This window comes from Natrix helvetica, assembly GCF_964273705.1.
Source record: "Natrix helvetica genome assembly, chromosome: 4".
Taxonomy (NCBI): Eukaryota; Metazoa; Chordata; class Lepidosauria; order Squamata; family Natricidae; genus Natrix; species Natrix helvetica.
In genome coordinates this window covers 133022273-133043935 of record NC_138550.1, presented here as the reverse complement: position 1 = coordinate 133043935, position 21663 = coordinate 133022273, and the positions used below count along the sequence as shown (strand labels likewise).

The window sequence follows — 21663 nt, the reverse complement described above, 5'->3', positions numbered from 1 at the left end:
TGAGGGACTGGCCTGCAGTGCCTCTGCCGGTGAAAACGGTGCTCGGGAGGGCCGCATGTTGGCAGAAGGTTGCAGGAGGAGAGCCTGTTTTCTCTGGCAAAGTGCTTGGGCCACCACAGACGATCCTGACACGAGTGACATTCAACTGGCCATGCCCGCCTCTTAAGGTCAAACACAATCCTGATGCGGCCCTCAATGAAATCAAGTTTGACACCCTTGCATTACAGCATTAATTGAGTCATTACAGCATTGATGTCTTCTATAGCATAGCTTGTAAGGGCAACGGTAGGCTAGATTAATGAATTAATTTTTCTGAGAATTTGATCCAATATTGTGTATGGTTAAATCTCACTGCTGAGAACATGTGTCACAGGCCCATATGTAGCAATGAACTGTTTCAATTGTTGGTAGCACTCCATCAAATAAATATCCCTTTGATTCAGGGAGTTCTCAGAATTGAGTTCAAATGGAAAAAGTGCATTAGGAGCCACGCAAAATACAGAAGCACCTGTGTAAAGAAAATGAATTAATCTTTAAATTAATTAAAATTTTAAAATCACAAGTTTGTCTAAGAATTTGTTTTTGAGCATAAATTTGCAAAAGCAAATTATAAATTTGTTATTTGAAAAGTTGCTAGGTATCTATGAAATATAATAGCAAAATAAACCTTTTGGAAAAATGCCTTTTTCACTTATCTTTAAAATTACTTACACCCTAACATCAATCTCTCTATGTAATAAACAAACTGCTAATAAGGTCCAAGCTATCTGATTTGCAACTGTTGCTTGGAAGAGAGGAAACCAGGGAGAGAACAGTGGTGACATTCCCTCTTTGGTTTTGGATTATCCCTCAGGGAATGTTTCATCAGAAAAAAGGTTCCAAATCATGCCTTAAAGAAACCTTATTTAAAAAGCTGTAATATGGATTACATAGTACTTGGAAATGGAAATTTATTATAACCACTGCATAAATGTTATCTTAATGCTTGATGGTTCAAATTTTTGCATTTGCTCCATTTCCTATGTCATTAATTTTGAAAGTGATTACTTATATAAGCTATATTTAAGAATAATATAAACTTATTTACTTTCTTCCTCAAGAATAGGAGCTCAATAGCTATTCAGGTGCTGATGTATTACAGGTTTCATAAAGTTGAACCAGAAAGATTGTTAATAGTTCAGCAATAGCAGAACAGACTTAATTTTCCAAACCAACCCCCCCCCCAAAGAACTCCACACATAACAAGCTGTGTTGAATCAATTCTGAAAATTGAAACATGCTACAGAAAGGCAAATAGTAAAATATTTCCTACCATTACTTTTCAATAACATTATTTCATCTATTGATAAGAGGAAAGAGAACAGAAATCTCATGAGAAGCATTGCATGCTATTCAGCCTTGTGTGTTCAACTATGTGTGTGAAGTCTCCTGTTAAGGATGTAATGTGATCTTACTTGGACTTATGAGCAATTGCTTGGCTTAATTTTTTTACCATATTTTAAAGTAAGAGATGATTCAAATAATAACACTGCAATTAAAACATCTTGTTCGAGTACTTTTGTCCTTAGACTCAGCTTAGCATGCGCTTTAGACAGTGAAATCCTACAAACAAAAATAAATCTTTTAAATCCATTGTACATTTCAGATTACTAATTTTCTCATTGAAAATCTTGCTTTTATGATTCCAATATAATATACATGTATAGCCTCTATTTCATTCAACCATACCCACACATACATACAACCAATTGCTGAACAAATAAACTGATAAAAGGATTAATATGTCTGTCTTACGGCCTTTTATGGTAACCTTGATCCTATTAGAAAACTGAATAGGAAAAATCCAGGGGTCTACACTGATCACTAGCAGAACTTTTTGCGGTGAAAATGAGTCATTTGCTTGGACTTAACCTGGAATCTGAACAGCTACTAGGGATAAACAGCTAACAGTGCTATTGAGAAGACATTGAATATGTGGATCAAAGTGGAAAACGTCCTTTGACTAGTGCATGGGACAACACACTTTTACAAACTAGACACACCTTTGATGTACCGTATTTTTCGGAGTATAAGACGCACCTTTTTTCCTCAAAGGCTGAAAATCTGGATGTGTCTTATACACTGAATATAGCATTTTTTGCCTCCTGAAGCACCACCCCCTTCACAAAAATGGCCGTGCATACCCTTATGGAGGCTTTCAGAGAGCTGGGGTCTGGGGAGGGCAGAAATGAGCCAAAAACGGACCCGTTTCACCAAAAACATTTTGGCCCCCCACACCTCCAAGGAGCACTCTGCCCCCCCTCCAAGGTTATTCATGCCTTTTTTTTTATAACAAATAGGCCCGTTTTTGCAAAAAACGGGCCGCTTTTGGGAGGTTTGCAGAGTGGAAAATCTTTTTCCTTTCGGAAAGTTCTTTAACTGATAGATGAGAATTACATTGATCAAGTGCTGTGCCAGCAGAAACAAAGTCTTAGGTGCTGCAGATTGTCAGTGATTTCCTTCTCCAGCACATGGAAAAATACACCTGGAAACATCTACCTACCTACCTACTCTCCCCCTACCTACCTACTGTATTTCTCTATATTTCTCTCTCTCTCTAACCCTACCTACCAACCTATCTACTCTCTCTCTCCCTACCTATCTCTATTTCTCTATCTCTCTCTAACCCTACCTACCAACCTATCTACACTCTTTCTTTCTCCCTACCTATCTCTATTTCTCTATCATTTTATCTACCTACTAACTACTCTCTCTCTTCCTACCTACCTACTGTATTTCTCTCTTTCTCTCCCTCTCTATCCTTCTATACCTACCTTTTTTTTAAAAAAATTGCTTCTTCAAAACCTTGGTGCGTCTTATACTCCGAAAAGTACAGTATGTTCTAAGCAACAATGCTTTGATGTTTGGACTAATATCTGGATAGAGAAAGCATAAAGATTTCTATGCAGTCTGAATCACATTTATGGATACATGTTTGAATGAGATCAAGAATTGCTAATTAGTGCATCTCTCCATTTCATCTATTAGTCCAACTTAAAGCCCAAATGGGCAGTATTTAATTAGCGGGTGTCAATTTACAACTTACAAGATTTTTAGTGAAATTGCTGAGAGATTAGGTCCATTCATGAGCTGTGTTCTGACTCTTCGACTTGCTAGATAGTAGCCATGAATTAACCTTTCTGATTCTGGACATAATTCTACATGCAAATTCTTTGAAACAGCAAAAAACTGAAATGACAGTATAAATTATGTTTATAAAAAAAACACCAATATAGTTAATGTATATTAATAATTAAAAATTAATATTTTAATAAAATGTTTTAATTAAAAGATTGTTTCTTTTTTGTTACAATTTCTAATAACTACTTACTTCCTCATAATCTTGGGTTTGGAACTGTTGGGTGATAGAATAAATCTCTTCTGAATTAATAGATTTTTTAAAAATGAAATTTGTAACAGGAAATGGAGACTGACAACATGATGCTTCATTGCAGTATATCAAAAGTCCAAATGCATCTATAAGAGTAGCTGAAATCGAGCTTAAGTCCTAATTTTAAAAATAATTTAGAATAAAATGTTAACATTTTAAAAATATTTAAAAGTAAAGATTCTAAAAATGCAAGATTCAATGTTTTTCAGAAAGGAACATTCAGAATACAATACAATACAATAGCAGAGTTGGAAGGGACCTTGGAGGTCTTCTAGTCCAACTCCCTGCCTAGGCAGGAAACCCTATACCGTTTCAGACAAATGGCTATCCAACATCTTCTTAAAGGCTTCCGGTGTTGGGGCATTCACAACTTCTGGAGGCAAGCTGTTCCACTGATTAATTGTTCTAACTGTCAGGAAATTTCTCCTCAGTTCTAAGTTGCTTCTCTCCTTGATTAGTTTCCACCCATTGCTTTTTGTTCTAACCTCAGGTGCCTTGGAAAATAGTTTGACTCCCTCTTCTTGATGCTCATATTTTCTATGGCAGTAATTTCTTGAATATTATTTATGCTGTTATACTATGATTTTTATTCAATTTGTTGATGGTATTTGGGTGATATCAGGTTATAGAATAATGAAAATATGTTTCTTGACCGGGAAAATTAACACCTTTTAAAAAAATGCATGCTAACTTGGCATTTTATCTATAGTGCCTTTCTAAAAGGTATTACTTCCTTATCAATATTGTACAATTACTGTTTTAAATATAGACTCACCAACTGGCCAATTACAGTATTATCCAGTTGTATATGCTTTTTTGAAGATGAATCCACATCAATAAATGACCAGAAACTTGTTTGAATTGGAAAAATAACTTGCTGATCAGTGGTTTCTCCATATTTCTTTCCTGGAATGAATTTAGTAATTGTCCTGCTCTCTAGTACTAATCAAAACAGCCACAAGAAAAATACTACTTAAAATTTGATGATTTATATAACTTACTTTATCGTATGATATTAATTGCATATTTCCCAATTTTAGAAATGTTATTTCTATAATGCTCCTCTCTCAAAAGTATCACCCAAAAGGTTTACATGGATTGGATCCAGTCTGTCTCTTGATGAATAGAAAAATTCATTCTATTTATTAAACAAACCAGCATTGAATGGAGGGCTTCTGTTAAAGAAAGTGGGTATTTCCCATTCTGTTTCAGATAATTCAACATATATTATGGGGATTATTTTGGTAGTGAAAATAGCAATCTCTACAAATGAAAATCATTTTAGCCCAGGACTGCTGGAACTGCCCAGAATCTAGAGAAAACATGATTAGTTTAGGCTCCCTTTTGAACTATTGTAGTTTTATATGTAGTTTTATGAATCAGGCAATGGACATTTCTCTCTTACACCAATGTATTTCATCTTGCAATAATCTCAAGTTAGAATATAGCACAGTACAAAAATAACAATATGCAATTCCTGCAAGAAATCTCAAGGTCAATTGTTGATTTTAAAATAAAAATAATGTGAAAGAACTCTGCCTCATACACTGGAGATCTTGTCAGCCAGACATGCAGAAGCAATTTTAAGTGCTATCGTAATCCAACAGGAAAACCGATACGGTCTCAAGTCTGAAATCTCACAAAAACCACCAAATTGTGAGATGTTTTGCATGTTTTATATGGGGCATTGCCAGTATTGCTTCCAGGATACACATAGATCCTAGTACCATGATGGTGAACTTATAGCACGTGTGCCACAGATGACATGCAGAGCCGCCGGCGCCCCAGCCCAGTTATACTGCGCATGTGCCTCCCGACGGCCAGGTGGTCTTTCAGTCTCTGTCTATTTGTGGGGGGCGGAGTGCATGCAGGGGATGTGCATATGCAGGGTACTTACATTGGATTTTGGGGGCCCTCATGCCTCATTTTGGCTTCCAGGTTGGTGCAGGAGGCCTTGCAGGTCCAAAATGTGGGGGCGGGGTGCATGCACAGGGGTGGGGCGCACGCAGGGGGGCAGGGTGCACTGGGGGTCACACGCATTGCATTGTGGGTGCACGCACGCTTTCGGCACGCAACAACAAAAAGGTTAGCCATCACTGTCCTAGTATTTAAAGAAGTCAGATTGAAAAATTGGTATAAATCAGATTGCCCTATTTTTAGGAGTGCTGCAAGGAGGCATTCTTAGCTCTATGAAGACTTATGTGTATTCTTGCAACTGTCATCCAGAATTTAGTGGAATGAACGTACAGCATTATATTCCTAAGAAATTTTACATACAGCTTTGTAATAGAAAAATATTGATTGCACGGTACTAAAATTGACCGGTATAGAAATATGTAGTGATTAAAAGAATTTCTCTGAGATTTCAAAGCTGTAAAGCAATCTAGCAGAAATATTTAAAGTTACCTTTGGTCTTACAAATACTTGCTAATTGCTGTACCTGCTTGTAATTGTTCAAGTTTCTCTTTCTTATATGAAGTCAGCTCTCCAATGAAGCATATTCCATTTTTAGCCATTAAAGCACTACCAGCCTGAATAATAGCACTTCCGGTCCCATGTTTATCTTTTGATACAGTTGGAAAAACTTCACCAGATGGAAAATGTCGAATGCCTCGAGGCACAAGACATATACTATAATTCATAATTCTAGATGATTAAGGAAAATAGATAATTCACTAATGAATTTGCAGTATTTTAGATAAATAAATGTAAAGATATAATTCAACATGGCATTGAATTTCAGTTGAATCTATATATGCAGAAAAGGAGGTTATATGTATATTTCAGATTACATCAGTTATTGATACAATAAAACAGGTTGCTAAATTAAATGTGTGTGTGAGAGAGAGAGAGAGAGTGAGCTTTCCTACTGGGGAAAGCTAATAATAACATCTCCATAAGAAAAAGAATAATTACCTCTCCAGTATAAGAGAATCATTTGTTATTACCAGAAGATCTAAGTAGTCTGCTGTTCTGTCATCTCCATCAATAGTCTGTACTAAGCTCAACATTATGGACAATTTCAGAATATTGTAAATGCCAGATGGTAGAACCTTTGAAGCAAAGCTATCAGCCAGAAGTGCTGTAAATTTCCAGCATGAATTTGAAGTCAAAGAAAGCAGGTACTTAAATTTTTCACTGATACAAGAAGGCCCTGATACAAAACAAAAGCAAGATAGATACTTCTACAAGTCTACAAGGATGAAATTCGGTGGTTGGTAAAGATAAGATAAGTGAAACTGCTGCTACCAGAACACAACTCTGGATTCAATTCATTGTATGTACATCAGGAAACAATATAAACAAATAGCACTAAACGAATACCAGGTTCCAAAATTTAGTTCAAAAGGGAGATAAATTCTTGAATTCTAGAAAGAAAAGAAATGAAAAGAATTCTAGCAGCCATGCTTTGCATGCTTGCTTCACATTGTTATTCTTTCTCGGGAACTTTTGGCTCCTGAGCTCACCAGGGATTACTCTCCCTGCCTCTCTTATAAAGAATGAATGTGCTGAAAATTAAAAGACATTTTTTTCACAGCAAATATATTAAATAAAGCAGTGATTCTCAAATATTTTAGCTTTAGTACCAGTCTTAAAAATGTTTATAAACCCCAAATAGGTGGGTTATATGTATGAGTATTTACTGTATTAGAAATTAAAACAGACATTTTAAAATATTTATATATTTGTCTCCCTGAAAGGGATCCAGGGACCTTCAGACGTCCCTAGATCACATTCTGAGAACTGCTGAAGAAGAAAATTGGGATGAAAAGAAAGAGATGCATTTCAGTTGCCTATTATTGGAACAAATATATTTTATTGTCTATTTTCATTAGCCTCTTGTCCTACCTGTAGAATTAGAAGGATATACACTGTTAGCTTCAAGACAAATTGTGGCTTGTAAGCAGCTTTGCATACAGATAGGAATTCCTATAACTTTATATTGATTTCCCATTTTCATTTCATTAGATAATTCATCTGGGAAAAATACAAATAAGCAGGTGAGGATTTTCTATTGGGCAGAATAATTATATGACTCATATTCATATCCCTTCAACAACGTAAAGCTATCTTAAGAATCACTTTTTAAAATATTTTTATATTATTTCCAAAGTTAAAATATAAATTCAACAGGAAAAAAGAAAAACAACTACCAAAGCAACAATTGAGACAAAAAAGGGTTCAAAAAAGCAACATACACATATATTGTTCCCCCTTAGTTGAATTCTGATAGATATATTTCAAGAATAATAATACAAATATTACAAATCCATAGTGTCTTAATGAGGGTGGCAATGATGAATTCAGGCCAGGAATCTAGTGAGTTCTTTTTGACCATTTCTTGAACACTCACCCTTCCATCTGGTCATTAGGTACTGACCTATATAGCATTTTGGCTTGAGTAATGCGACACTAGACATGTGACTTTCATCATTTTTTAAATTTGTTTTGAATGGGAATATTGATACCTTGGAATACTAACAATTATTGTAATACTGGTAACATCTACGTTTTTTTTTTTTAAAAATGACTGTCAATCTCCTGGCTTCTCACCAAGCATAGATTTCTACATTCAGTTTGGCTTGTGCTGCAGAATTCCTATAACTTGTATATAATAGTCCTATCAACTGGATTTTAATGTTTGCCCTAGGACAACTGATCTCCATAGCTGATTTCTTCCATTGTTCTATAATACTAATGCAACCCTCATACCTTTCCAACTGACAAATTCAGTTTGTGTGTGATTTAAACCCAACACTGTTGGCCTGCCAGCAGATAGTCCCATTCCCCCACCCTCCAGAAAAATCTGCCGTACAGGTGTGTTCTGCAGAAGCTAATTATACATTTGCTCTTGCACCCCAAGATACTGCCTATATGTTGCTAGTCTCCTAGCCCTGCTCTGTTACATGTTACAAAAAGTAATTGGTGACCAGGATCGGAAAGAAAGCACAAGAGTACATCAGTTACTGTCCTGAGATTTTTCTGCAGGAACTCTGCAACCAGAACACATACATTGCTAAAGCACAATAAAATTCAGTTGAAGGGCAGTACAATTAACGTTAACTTTTCTGCCAATTCAACAGCAGAAACAATACACAATAACAGCCATGAGAAAGTACTCTAGGTCAGGGTAATTGAGATTCATACCTCAATATTTACCACTCAAACTTGGGGGCTTATACAAGCTAGGGTGGAGAGGATACTGCTGCAGGAATTAAAGTAGCTGTCTTTATTTAATTGAAATCTTGGGTTTTATTTTTATTACTTCTTCATTAATGTCTTGTACAAAAATTAAATTTAAAATAATCACATCATAACATTTATATTTTATTTCCAAGACAAATACACTAAGTAGAATGTCTTTCCCCCTTCTAATCAAATCCTTGTTGAATATTTTCAAAAGTAAAACATGTAATTATGCCTCACTTCTCATTCATACATCAATTTTAAAGTATGTAATTATAATTGATGGAAGAAGTATCTTTCCCAGTAATTTAACAAATAACATTGTTGAAAATATTGAAACCAAATGCTGAAAAGAAGTTCCTGGATTTAAATTCAGATTTCTGACCTGTGAATTGTACCCTATCATGAAAATGTGAAGAATTCTGGAAAACAGTAAGGATAGTCTAAAAGACTTTTCTGAAAGGGAATGATGCCGAGATGCTGTAGTCTTTCCATCATAACAGCAGAATTTCATAGGGATGTGTCAGTTCGTCCAAGGAAGGAGTTGACTGGGTGGGAAGTGTAGGAGCTGGGAAATTCTTAGGAACATAAGTATAGCACAGATGGATAGAAAAAAAGAGGATAATCTTTGGGTGTTTATATGCTTGTAAAATATTTGGAAATATAATGTTCCCGTTATGTATATCTGTATCTACTGGCTATTTTGGGAAGGCTTTGCTGTGAAAAACAGTACAAACGCTTAAAGCCAACAGTCTTACCTCTTAGAAACACTGTAAATGATTGAAATCTGAAATGTGTTTTACTTCCAGAAAATCCCTGAAACACACTAACTGCTTTAGCGTCAATCATTTCAACCATTTGTTTATCTTAAAAAGAAATATGTATATATATAAAACATGCAAATACACAATTTTTGTTTCAGATAAATCTATTTGTTGAATTGGTCCCCAAAAATCGATTTATTTATTTTTAAATCCACTTGTATCTATTTTACTGATGTACACACACTTTGCCATTCATGTACTTTTCTAAACCTAGTTCACATCTGTGTGTTCTCCTATTTCCAGTGACGTGCAGTCAGGTGAGGCAAGTGAGGCACAGCCTCACCGCTCTCATCATGAAAAGAAAAAAAAATGTAAATGGAAAAAGCTGAGCTAGTTGCTGCCTCACCATGGATGACTCTGCTTAACTGTTAAAAAAAGCCTCTAAAAAGCGCCCTCTATTATGAGGCAGGAGAACTGCGTGCCTCACCTAGTCTGACTTTTTAGGCGTTTTATGATCGCTATGTGTGGAACATGTTTCTTGTGCTGAGCGATCATAAAACGCCTAAAATTCAGACTAGGTGAGGCACGCAATTCTCCTGCCTCATAGTAGAGGGCGCTCATTTGGGCGGGGTTTTTTCAGAGGACTGGCGGCAAGAGCAGAGTTGAAGTCCTCTCTGAAGCAGCTGGAAAAGGTACGTGTGGGTTGGACGGAGGGGGAGAAATTCAAACTTCATCCTCCTGGTGCTGTGCGGGGCTTTGGGCAAAGGCTGGAGGGAAGGACCCTGGCTCGCTTGTGCTCTCCCTCCCCAAGTGTAGTTTGATTGCAGGCAGAGCCATGTTGTGGGGCTGGGGGAAGGTATGTGTGCTACAGCATGGCTCTTTGCCTGACTTCCTGCCTCCTCCTGTGGTCTCCTCGCTGGTGCTCTCCCTCCCCAAGTGTAGTTTGATTGCAGGCAGAGCCACGTTGCGGGGCTGGGGGAAGGTGTGTGTGCTACAGCATGGCTCTTTGCCTGGCTTCCTGCCTCCTCCTGTGGTCTCGCTGGTGCTCTCCCTCCCCAAGTGTAGTGATTTCCTCCCCAGACCCCCATTCATTTCTCCCTCACACACACACAGCTGGATAAAACTATATAGAATCCAGCCCAGCTTCACTGATTACAAGTTGGAAAAGGCAACGTGGCTCCGCCTGCAATCAAACTACACTTGGGGAGGGAGAGCACAAGCAAACACTGAGGAGCCCACAGGAGGAGGCAGGAAGCCAGGCAAAGAGCCATGCTGTAGCACACACACTTTCCCCCAGCCTCTGTCTTTTGGAAAGCTCGGATTGGCTCCCCTCCGGCTTCTCTGCCTCTCCTCTCACCCCAGCCTGCCAACAGGAGGTGAGTGGTGGGCTTTATTACATTCCAGGCATTTCCCACCCAGACAGCAGGCTGCATTTGCAGTGGTAGAGGTGTTTGGGGAAGGCAGCAGGGGAATGGGGGGGATGGCAGAGGAGCTGCTTTCAAGCCACTGGAAAAGATATCCAATCCAACTTTTGTGTGTGTGCGTGTTTGTTTGAGAGTGAGTGAGAGAGGGAAAGGGGTAGGATAGTCCAATCCAACTTCTGTGTGTGTGTGTGTGTGTGTGTGTTTGAGAGAGGGGGAGGAAGGGAGAGAGGGAGGAAGGAAGGGAAGGGAGAAGAAAAAGAAAAAGAAAGAAGGAGCAAGAGAAAAACAAATGCTGTTACTTTAAATCGGAACTGAGCATGCCTGGCTGTGGAATTCTGGGAGTTGAAGTCCACAAGTCTAAAAATATTTGAAACCCACCACTGTGTCAGTGCCTCACCAGACATAAACCTCACCGCACGTCACTGCCTATTTCTCTATGTTGTCCAGTAGCCACCCCCCTTATATACCGGTGGTATGGATCCCTTTAAATTGTATCACGTTGAATTAATAACAGAACTATTTAGTTTTTACCACCAAGTACTCGATATTTCTTGTCTTCTTTCAGAGGTGACATACATAAGTTGCATACAAAATCATTTCTTAGTGTTGCAGATTCTGTGGCTCCAGCAGTATGTACTCTTATATACTGAAACCCTAGAATCATACAAAAGAGTGAATTCAATTTTCTAAAAATTCAGAAGCAGATAATATTTTTCTTTGTTTTTTTATCAGAAAACTGCTCAAAATCTATGCACTTTAAAAGGATATTTCCATATCATACTGAAAACATGACATTCCTTTTACATCCATTATAATCCTAGCCAGATAGTTCCCTATTGTAGTATCTTTATATGGTTGCCTCAGTTGGCCACAATCTGTATTTTATGTCCACCAAAGTTAATTCGTAGAAACAGGAAGCACTTTATCATTTTAAACTTTATATGTGGAATTCACTGCTGATAATTATAAATACACCTAACCCAGTATAATGAATTTTATTGTGAGTCATATACTAAATGATATGCTCAATAAATTGGTAGAGGAATCAATCTGTGACATTCTGGACATTGCTGAACTATAACGACCAGCATCCCTAGGAAACATGGCCAAAGTGAAGTATCCTGGGAAGTGTAGTTCAACACCACCTGAATGCTATTGCCTACTTTGCCTGAAGTTTTACTGAGACATGGTGGAGCAGTGGTTAGAGTGCAGTACTGCAGGCTACTTCTGCTGCCTGCCAGCTGCCTGCAATTTGGCAGTTCAAATCTCACCAGGTTCAAGGTTGACTCAGCCTTCCATCCTTCCAAGGTGGGTAAAATGAGTACCCAAATTGTTGGGGGCAATATGCTGACTGTAAACCATTTAGAGAGGGCTGTAAAGCTCTGTAAAGTGGTATATAAGCCTAAATGCTATTGCTATATGGGTAAATGCATATACAAGAAATGCAAATTGAGATACCCAATTACTTTCATTGCCAACACTCTATCCCATTCCTTGTCACTCCCTTCCCAGTCATTCAGAAATTATTTATAAAGGTGTATATACCTGTTTTATATAAACATAAAGGTGATTGATCCCCATGAGAAATTACGACAGCGTAAATTGGACAACAGGCACTCCTCCAACTTTAATCCAATCAAAATTAGAAAGCATTTTTTTCAACTTTCAAAACTTGTTTCAAAGGAGAGTTGTAACTACACAATTATTCATTGAACTCTACACTGTAGGTCAATGCAGTAGAAAGACAAGCATGTTTTGATGTCATACTTAAACATTTTTCCAAAATTGCATTTAGCTTTTTAAAACATCTTGGTTCTGATTGTTTGATATAAGAAATCATTCTGAGCGTTAAAATTTGTAACAGTTCAACTTATTTGGAATCTGTTCTATATAAGGGGAATCGTGTTTGGATGAATATTGAAGAAAAAGAACGTTGGTCTTACCTGAACGTTTTTTTCGGGAGAGTGGAGGGAGGGGTCACTGAAGGGTTATTACAGCCTGATTGGTCCATTTGACTGAGAGAAAACTTCTTAGCCTTCGGCTTCTCCCGTTGGCTCCCAGTTTCCGCGATGTCAAGGTCAGCGTCTGCATGATGTAAGAAGACAAGGGAAAGCCGCCCCGGGCCACCCGATCCTACCCCTCCCAGACCCTGTCTTATCTAACTAGGGAGGGAGAGTGACCCCTCCCTCCACTCTCCCGAAAAAAACGTTCAGGTAAGACCAACGTTCTTTTTCCAGTAGAGTGGAGGGAGGGGTCACTGAAGGGACATACCCACGCTACGTCCCAGGGAGGGGAGACTGGGTCCCAGGGGGAGGATCGGCCACCACCCGCTGGAGAACCCTCCGCCCAAAGGATGCCTCGGCCGAGGCATAAGTGTCCAGGCGGTAGTGTCTTATAAAAGGAATAGGGGAGGCCCAGGTGGCCGCGCGACAGATGTCCTCAAAGGGCGCCCTAGTGGCCCAGGCCGCTGAGGAGGCCGCACTACGAGTGGAGTGAGCCGTAATCCCCGAGGGGGGGGATTTTCCAGAGGCTCCGTAGGCCTCCACGATGGCCAACCTAATCCACCTCCCAATGGTTGAAGACGAGACCTTTTTACCTAGGGAACTCGGATGAAACGAGACAAACAGCGCCTCGGTCCTACGAATGCCCTCCGTCCGTTTCAGATAAATACGGAGGGCCCTGCGTACATCCAACTGATGCCACGCCTGTTCTCTCTCCCTTGTAGGATTGGGGCAAAAATTAGGTAGTACAATTTCCTGTGCCCTATGAAAAGGAGTGTTAACCTTCGGGATGAACGAAGGATCCAAACGCAAGACCACCCTGTCCTGGTGAATCATGCAAAGGTCGTTTCGAACAGAAAGGGCCCCCAACTCAGAAATACGCCTGGCCGATGTAATGGCCACCAAAAAAACTACTTTCAGTGAGAGGAGACGCATGTGGACCGACCTGAGAGGCTCAAAGGGAGATCCTGTCAGCGCCTTCAGGACGATGGTAAGGTCCCATGTAGGGAACCTATGGACAGGAGGCGGGCGGATGTTGGCCGCCCCTTTAAGGAACCTCTTCACCAATGGAGAGCGAGAGAGGGTAGAGGAGCCCTCTCCTCCCAAAATAGTGGATAGGGCCGCTACCTGCCGCCTGAGTGTATTATGGGACAACTCGTCCTCTAGACCTTTTTGGAGAAACTCCAGAACGTCAGGAACCGTGGCCCTAGCTGGATCGACCCCCCTGGGGCTACACCACTTCGCGAAGGCCGACCAGGTGGCGTTATAGATTCTAACTGTGGACGGCCTCCTAGCTGCCTCTAAGGTGGCTATGACCCCTGACGACAACTTCCTCCCTTTCAACAATCCCCTTTCAAGAGCCACGCGGTCAGATGTAGCCACTGCGGCTCTGGGTGAACTAAGACCCCCTGACGTAAGACTACCTCTTCTGGTGGGATCCTCCAGGGTTCTACGACCGAGAGCTGGACCAGGTCCGCAAACCATGGTCTCCTCGGCCAATATGGAGCTAACAGGATGACGGAAGCCCTCTCTGTGACTACCTTCCGAATGGTTCTGGGAATGAGGGGAAGGGGAGGGAAGGCGTAAAGGAGACCCGGAGGCCACCGGGTTCTGAGAGCATCCGCCCCTTCTGCTGCTGGAGTCTTGAATCTGGTGAAAAATCTCGGCAGTTGTGCGTTGCCGGGGGAGGCAAACAGGTCTACAAGGGGGTTGCCGAATCTGAGGCAAATCTTCCGGAACAACTCTGGGTCCAGCTGCCACTCGCCGTTGTCCAGAGTCGCCCGGCTCAACCAGTCTGCCTGGTGGTTGGACTCCCCCGAAATATGTTCCGCCATAATAGAGGCCAAGTGTCTCTCCGCCCATAGGCATAATGTCTGCGCCTCCCGCCACAGGGCTCGTGAGTGAGTCCCCCCTTGACGGTTGACATGAGCCTTCGTCGCTACATTGTCCGTAAGCAGGAGGACGTGTCGCCCCTGCAGTTGGCGGTGGAAAGTCCGGAGGGCCAGTCTCGCGGCCTTGAGTTCGAGCCAATTTATATTGTGTCTGAGGTCCGAGGCAGTCCAACGTCCCTGGGCCATGTCGGACCCCATCACGGCCCCCCAGCCGTAAAGGCTCGCGTCCGTCGTGACTTGTACTCTCTCCGGCTCCCAAATAGAGGCCCCCTGTCGCAATGCTGGGGACAACCACCACTTGAGCGAGCGTCTCACTTCCGGAGTTAACCGAAGCGGTCGTAGAGAGTTGCTCAACATTCTCCTTTGGGCTGGTATTAAGGCCCACTGAAGGGGACGCAGATGCAGACGGGCCCAGGGGACTATCCCTATGCAGGATACCATCTTCCCCAGGAGGCGTGATAAGGTCAGGGTGGAAACGGACCTTTTTGTCCTGATCGACGTGATCAACTGAGTCAGACTGGCCAAGCGGTCTGGGGACAGGCGAACCCACCCTGACTCGGAATCTATCACTGTCCCTAGATGCAGGATCTGTCTGGATGGGGATAGGTGACTCTTGGGGAAATTCACGGAGAAACCTAGTGTCTGGAGCCATTGGATGGTCAGCTGGAGGTCTGCCCTGGCTCTGGGGAGGGACCCTGCCTGCACCAGGACGTCGTCCAGGTAACACTGGAGTCTGACTGGGATGGATCTCAGGTATGCGGCCAGGGCCGCCAGGACCTTGGTGAACGTCCGAGGGGCCGAGGCCAGGCCGAATGGTAGGGCCCGGTACTGATAGTGTCTGCGTTTGTGGGAAAACCTCAGGAATTGACGGTGAGACTGGAGGATGGGGATGTGTAGATAGGCCTCCGTCAGATCTACCGAGGCCATGAAATCCCCCTTTCGAATGCCCTGCAAGATTGACTTTAGGGAGGCCATCTTGAAGCGCCTGTAAACTAGATACTGATTCAGGCGCTTCAGGTCTAAAATCGCCCTCCAACCCCCCGAGGTCTTCGGGACTACAAAGAGATTTGAATAGTAGCCCCGTCCCCTCTCCGGCTCCGGAACGACCTCCACCGCTCTGATTTCCAGAAGGTGTGAGACGGCGAGGTCCATAAGATGACGACGTTCCGGATCCCGGGACGGGGAGAACGTTCTGAAGCGTCTCGGAGGGTAGGAGAGGAACTCCAGTCTTAGGCCGTGGCGAATGGTCGCTCGGACCCACCCGTCTGATGTGATCTGGTCCCACTTGTCCGCGTACTGCGCCAGGCGGCCGCCTATGGGATGACTCGGATTTGAGTCATTTCCCTCTGCAGAAGGGACGGCCGCCCCCCCCCGCGAAAGGGCCGCTTGGACTGGGACTGGTATCTGGAGCGATCCTGAAAACTTTGCCTGTTGTATGGCCTATCCTGTCTGTACTGCTGAAAACGGGGCTCCTGCTCCCTGTCATAAGATCTGAAGGAAGGCCTGCGATACGGGTGACTGCGTGTTTCGGCCTTCTTGGTGGAGGTGGGCATCACCTTTTTCTTGTCTTTATTCTCCACCAAGATTGGGTCTAGGGCAGACCCAAACAGATTGGGACCCGCGAATGGGGCAGCTATTAAATCCCATTTGGCTTTATTATCGATCTGCCAATTTCTAAGCCAAAGGAGTCGGCGAGCGGCCACGGAAGTAGCTAAGGCGCTGGAGCCGAACCGCATCGCATCCAGGGTTGCGTCGGCCGAATACTGGCAGGCCGCCATAATTTTAGTTAAATCCTGGTGGATGCGATCATCCTGGATCGGGATACGATCCTGGAGCTGGCGGAGCCACATAACGGTCGTGCGATTAAAATACGAGGCGGCGGCCGCCGCCCGCATTGCCCATGCGGAAGCCTTATAATTTTTCCGCAGGGTGAGCTCCGCCCTTTTATCCTCCGGCTTAAGCTTATCTGCGGCATCCCCCGAGACCACTGGGGAGGACGAGACCAGGGCAGCTATCGGTTGATCTATGGCCGGAAGTTGGATGGCCTGAAGGAAGGCCTTCTCCATGTTATAAGCCCGCCTGTCATTGCTGCCAGGGGGGGAAAAATTTGAAGGCCTAGCCCACTGACTGGTGGCTACCTCCAGGAACAGCGGAGGAGCAGGGATCTCTTCTTTATTGGTGGCCGTGTTAGAGAACATCACCATATCCGGATCCCTGGGCGGGGGCACTGTGGGGTCCCCTGTGCCCACCTTAGTGGTCCTCCTGGCCTTCTTCAGTAGGGGCTTAAACATGGCCTGGATGAATAAGTTGGAGGAGGTGGGCTGATCAGTGGCTGCATCCTCTTCCTCAGAGAAACCCCAGTCGTCCTGACGACGGGCCTCTTCTCTGGAGGAGACCTCGCTCATGAGGGAAGGAGAAGAGGTTCTGGACCTGGTCCTACTGAAAGGAGTAATCTTACAATGCCGGGAAGGCCTGTCCCTTTGAGCTATTCCCTTGGAAATGGCTGCAGAGATTAATCTTTTAAGATTCTCAGGGAGGTGTTCTAGATCCTCCTCGTCCCAGTCAGAATCATAGTCCTGGGAACTATGATCCCTGTGAGGCCTCCTACCCCGTGAGGGACCTGCAGAGGGGCCTTCCAATGGGTCATCTCTATCCAAGCCCCCTGTCCCAGGGGAAGTTGGGGGAGGGGGTGAAGCCCCCCGTCCTTCACTCCTAACTGATCTGGCTGAAGAGGAAGATGGAGAAGAAGGGCTGAATCCCCTGTTGACAGAGGGGGAATGACAAGGGGCCTCCGACCTGGGGGATCTAGATCTAGGTCTGGGATCCCTGGCCCTCCTCTTCTCTGCCCTCTCAATGGCCTTTTCAATGGCTCTGGAACGCCTAAGCTCGTCCCTTTGCCTAGCCCTGGATGGTCTATCCTCGGCGGTAGGCCTAGAAGATCGAGGCCTAGCTGGGGCTGTGGGGCCTGACTCCCCTTCTGGGGCCTGGGCGGTTGCGGTTTGAGCGGCTTCAGAACGCGCTGCCATCGCCCCACTCACGTGCACGGATGAAGACTGTTAAGAAGACAAAGTCCTTGTAGTCTCTGAGCCCGGCGCTGGGTTGGAGCAGCTCAGCTTGGGCCTGTGATGCCCCTTCGTTAAGGCCTATTTGTGTCAGGGCCTGCCATGTGTCCAAAATGGCCGCCGGCTTGAATTGCGGCCGTTTGTCTTCAGGCGGCCGCTAAAATGGCGCGCGCGCCGCCGCTTGCCTCCCCGGCCGTTCAGACGGCCAAACGACCCCACAATCGTAGCGCAGCTCTAAATTTCTTGCCGCCGGTCTTCACGCCCGGCAAAGGCCGCTGGCGCTCCGGTCTGTGCTCGCGCCGCCGCCGAGAGCACCGCCGACTCGGGAGAGGTGACGCGGCCGAGTTAGGGGCTTGCCGGTCTTCACGCGCGGCAAAAAGGGCCGCCGGCGCTGCGGCTTGAAGCAATGGGTCGTCGGGGGAGGAGTTGGGAGCTGTAAACCCCCCGGCACGCCCGAGACTCCAGGAATCAGCCGGGGGAAGAAAAAGCCCAGAACGGAAATTAGGTATGCGAGGAGAAAGTTTTACTCGGCTCTCCCTGCTGATCTGGGACAGAGGAAAATGTCCCACTGGGCACAGCTCCTTCTACTCTATGCTTTTTTTAAATTTGAAATATCCAATTGTCTAAAGAACTGTCCAATATAGTACTCACAATCACTGGGAACCAAAACTATAGTCTGAAGGACCTTCTTGACTGAGAGGAAACTGGGAGCCAACGGGAGAAGCCGAAGGCTAAGAAGTTTTCTCTCAGTCAAATGGACCAATCAGGCTGTAATAACCCTTCAGTGACCCCTCCCTCCACTCTACTGGAAAATAATTATTTTCTGCTTCCTCTTTCTTTCTATTATATGCTGTAGGAAAATAATCTTGACTAACATCTGAATCCACGTGGGAATTGAAATATAATATCCAAAACAAAGTTATAGACTTTAAAGTTGGGCTTCAAAATGAAAGAATTTGAGTTCAAGCTTACTAGCATACCTTCAGAAAACTGACATGTCTCTTCAGAACAAACAAATTTTGCTCCCTGTGTATACTTCGTTATGATACTCATTGCAATCACTATTCCCTCTGCCACATAAAACCTCTGAGTAGTATAATCAAATGGAAATTTGCAAAGACTGAGAACGTAACACGGCAAGGAAGGTAAATGTGTTAATTTCAGGACTATATTCATCTAAAAGAGAATTAAAAATGATTGGGCTAATTATAAATAGGACAGACATTTAAATATTGTCATTATTAAAAATTATATAATAATATTATAAAATGTATAATATGGAGTATATGTATTAAATGAGTATAAAGTCTGCTTCCTCCAAAATTAATCAGAAACATAGACACAGAAAGATTACACCCACAAAACACAAGAGACATTTAACAGGACATTTGCAAATAGGAAAAACGGTGTGTTTTAAAATATTAATTGATCAAACCACTCTACTTCCAAAGGTTAACTGAATATACAGTTTACCCACAAGTTTAAAAATCAAACTATCCTGTATATTTTTAAATGCCAACTTTTTTTAATGCAAGCACAATTTTTTTCAATAATACAAGATGAATCCCATGTCATCTACCACAGTATATCATCTAGTTAACTATTTTAGTTGACTTGGGTACATTATATAAATAAAAGTTCTTTAAAATGTAGGTTATTTGTATAAACTTTAAAACTTTCTACAGATCAATTTAGTTCCACATCTTTTTTTGGTAATTTTATTTCTGAGATATAAACAAATACACCTGCAGGCAAAATATCCACTTACTTACAGTGTTTCAGTAGTGATCATAGACTGGGAACATGTCTGTGACTGATGATGATGACACATAGAAAGCTACTTTTGCTATTAATGTTAAAAGTTATTACACAACAAGAACTATCTGTGTGAATGAAAGTTTGTAGGCATATGGATATATTCTCTATTTTTTTCTATTTATCTAATGTTACCATAAATAAATTTACACTAAATGCATTTTGCCTTAAGAATTATATTTCAGAAAAAACATTACACCAGAGAGAAAAAATAAATAGGAGGGTAGAAAGCTAAGTAATTAAAACAACAACAAATCTTTGTCACATGCTAGTATAATGTAATTAAAATACAAATTATTGCCACTATTTTAGAAAAAATAGGATTGAAATAATGGTGAAAACTCACCTGAGCTTCCGTCTCTATTTGTTGAATTAATGACAATGTTTTAGCTGCAGTAAAACATACCTGTAATTCAAAACTCAGTTCAATTTATGAGGAAATTATAGTTCAGAATACTCATAGAATATTTGATCAAAATGTAAAAGATTCCTTACTGACTTAAAAATCTGGGTACCCTTCACAGGTTGATGCAAAATATAATTTCCAAGAGTAGCATCCAACTCAGTAATATCAGATGGGTTTACCAATATAAGAAACCGGAAAACAGCACAAGCTTGGCTAGATTCTACAAGGCCAGATATGAATAAATGTTAACATTTTCTATTTATTGTTTTTAGATAAATAATTCTGATTGCTTAATAATAATTTTAGGTAAATACCATTACAATATAATTTGCAGTCATTAAAAAATTTCTGAAGACCACCACTCTTGTCAAGGTAAATTAAAGCAGCTTCTTTCATTTTCAGTAGATCCAACTTCATTTACACCAATCTTGTTTTTCTACCCAATCCTTAGATTGCAAGTGTATGTTGCTCTGAAGAATAAAAAATATATAATTGTGGGATAGTTAAAGGAGCAATAAAAAGGAAATTAGCAAACTGTATTAGAATAATAAAACACTACCTCTTGCTATACTAAAGAAAATTGGAGTACTGAAAAGCTAAATGTCATATATAATATTTCCAATACAGCTAAATAATAATGGTGATGAAACCATCTTCATTACTTATGAAGTTTCTAATTTCAAATGGAGTATGTATGGAATTCAATTTTCTCATCAAAACTGATTCTAAAGCACTTTTCCTCTTTCAAATATGAAGCATTGCACTATACTAATACATACTGTATCTAATGATCTGTCTTGAAAATGTCCTTTAGCTTAGATGATGGTTTTGAGTTCCGATACTTGGTTGACATTTTCTTAAATAATAAACCAATAATGGGTCCAAATCACTTGGTCAACTCTTCCCCTTTTACCCAGAAATATCATTTACAGATGCTTGAACAAACATATTATTTCCACATTAAGCTTCAGAACAGGAGAATAACTTCACCAACTACATGTCTGTCATCCTTAGTACATACATTTTCTATCCCAAATGCCAATTTCAATTAGTTATTCAGATGCTAGAATTAATAAGGGCTCAGCAATTTTTAGCAATTTTAATTATCACAATGTAGATGCTTTCCCAGCGCTGTAATCTTTCTTCAACCTTTCTTCCCCCTTTTTCACCTATTGCTTCTTGTCCTACCCTCAAGTACTTTGGAGAATAGCATGACTCTGTCTCCCCCCCCCCCCCCGCCGCCATTCCCTTCATCTCTCTTGGACCATGGATTATGGGTCACTGTTGTTCAAACTGTAACTCTTTAATTAATAAACTTTCCGTATCTTCTCTTAAAAGTTTATGTCCGTTTCTCCTCCTTGGGCCTTCTTTCCGCTTCCCTCTTCTCCTTCATGTATCTCTGCCACTGGCAAGGCTGCTTCATTCATCTTTCATTCGGTAAGAGGAGATCTTCCTCTCTCCCTCAAAAGCACCAAAGCCCAACACCAGATTTCTAATTTGCTGTGCTGATAATCCCATTGCCAGTCTCACAGTGCTGTACAGCAACCTTCTGCTCGACAAGATTTTCAGCTTTTGACAAATTCAGCCATAAGATTTACCTCAGATCACTTAATTCAGGGTTTCTCAACCTTAGATGTGTGGACTTCAGTTTACCGGCTGGGGAATTCTGGGAGTTGAAGTCCA

General features: G+C 41.9%; 1 protein-coding gene across 1 annotated transcript; it reads right to left on the bottom strand.

Annotated features, from left to right (window-relative positions):
- Window positions 1–341: 341 nt before the first annotated feature.
- On the bottom strand, window positions 342–20397 carry MCMDC2 (minichromosome maintenance domain containing 2; the record flags this gene model as incomplete). Its single annotated transcript, XM_081951173.1, has 14 exons — window positions 342–508; window positions 1493–1602; window positions 3086–3228; window positions 3371–3547; window positions 4206–4372; window positions 5871–6076; window positions 6347–6584; window positions 7280–7408; window positions 9376–9483; window positions 11337–11459; window positions 18740–18935; window positions 19921–19980; window positions 20070–20200; window positions 20295–20397. 14 exons carry the CDS (start codon window positions 20395–20397, stop codon window positions 342–344), a joined length of 2058 nt encoding a protein of 685 aa, XP_081807299.1.
- Between the last annotated feature and the right edge of the window lie 1266 nt (window positions 20398–21663).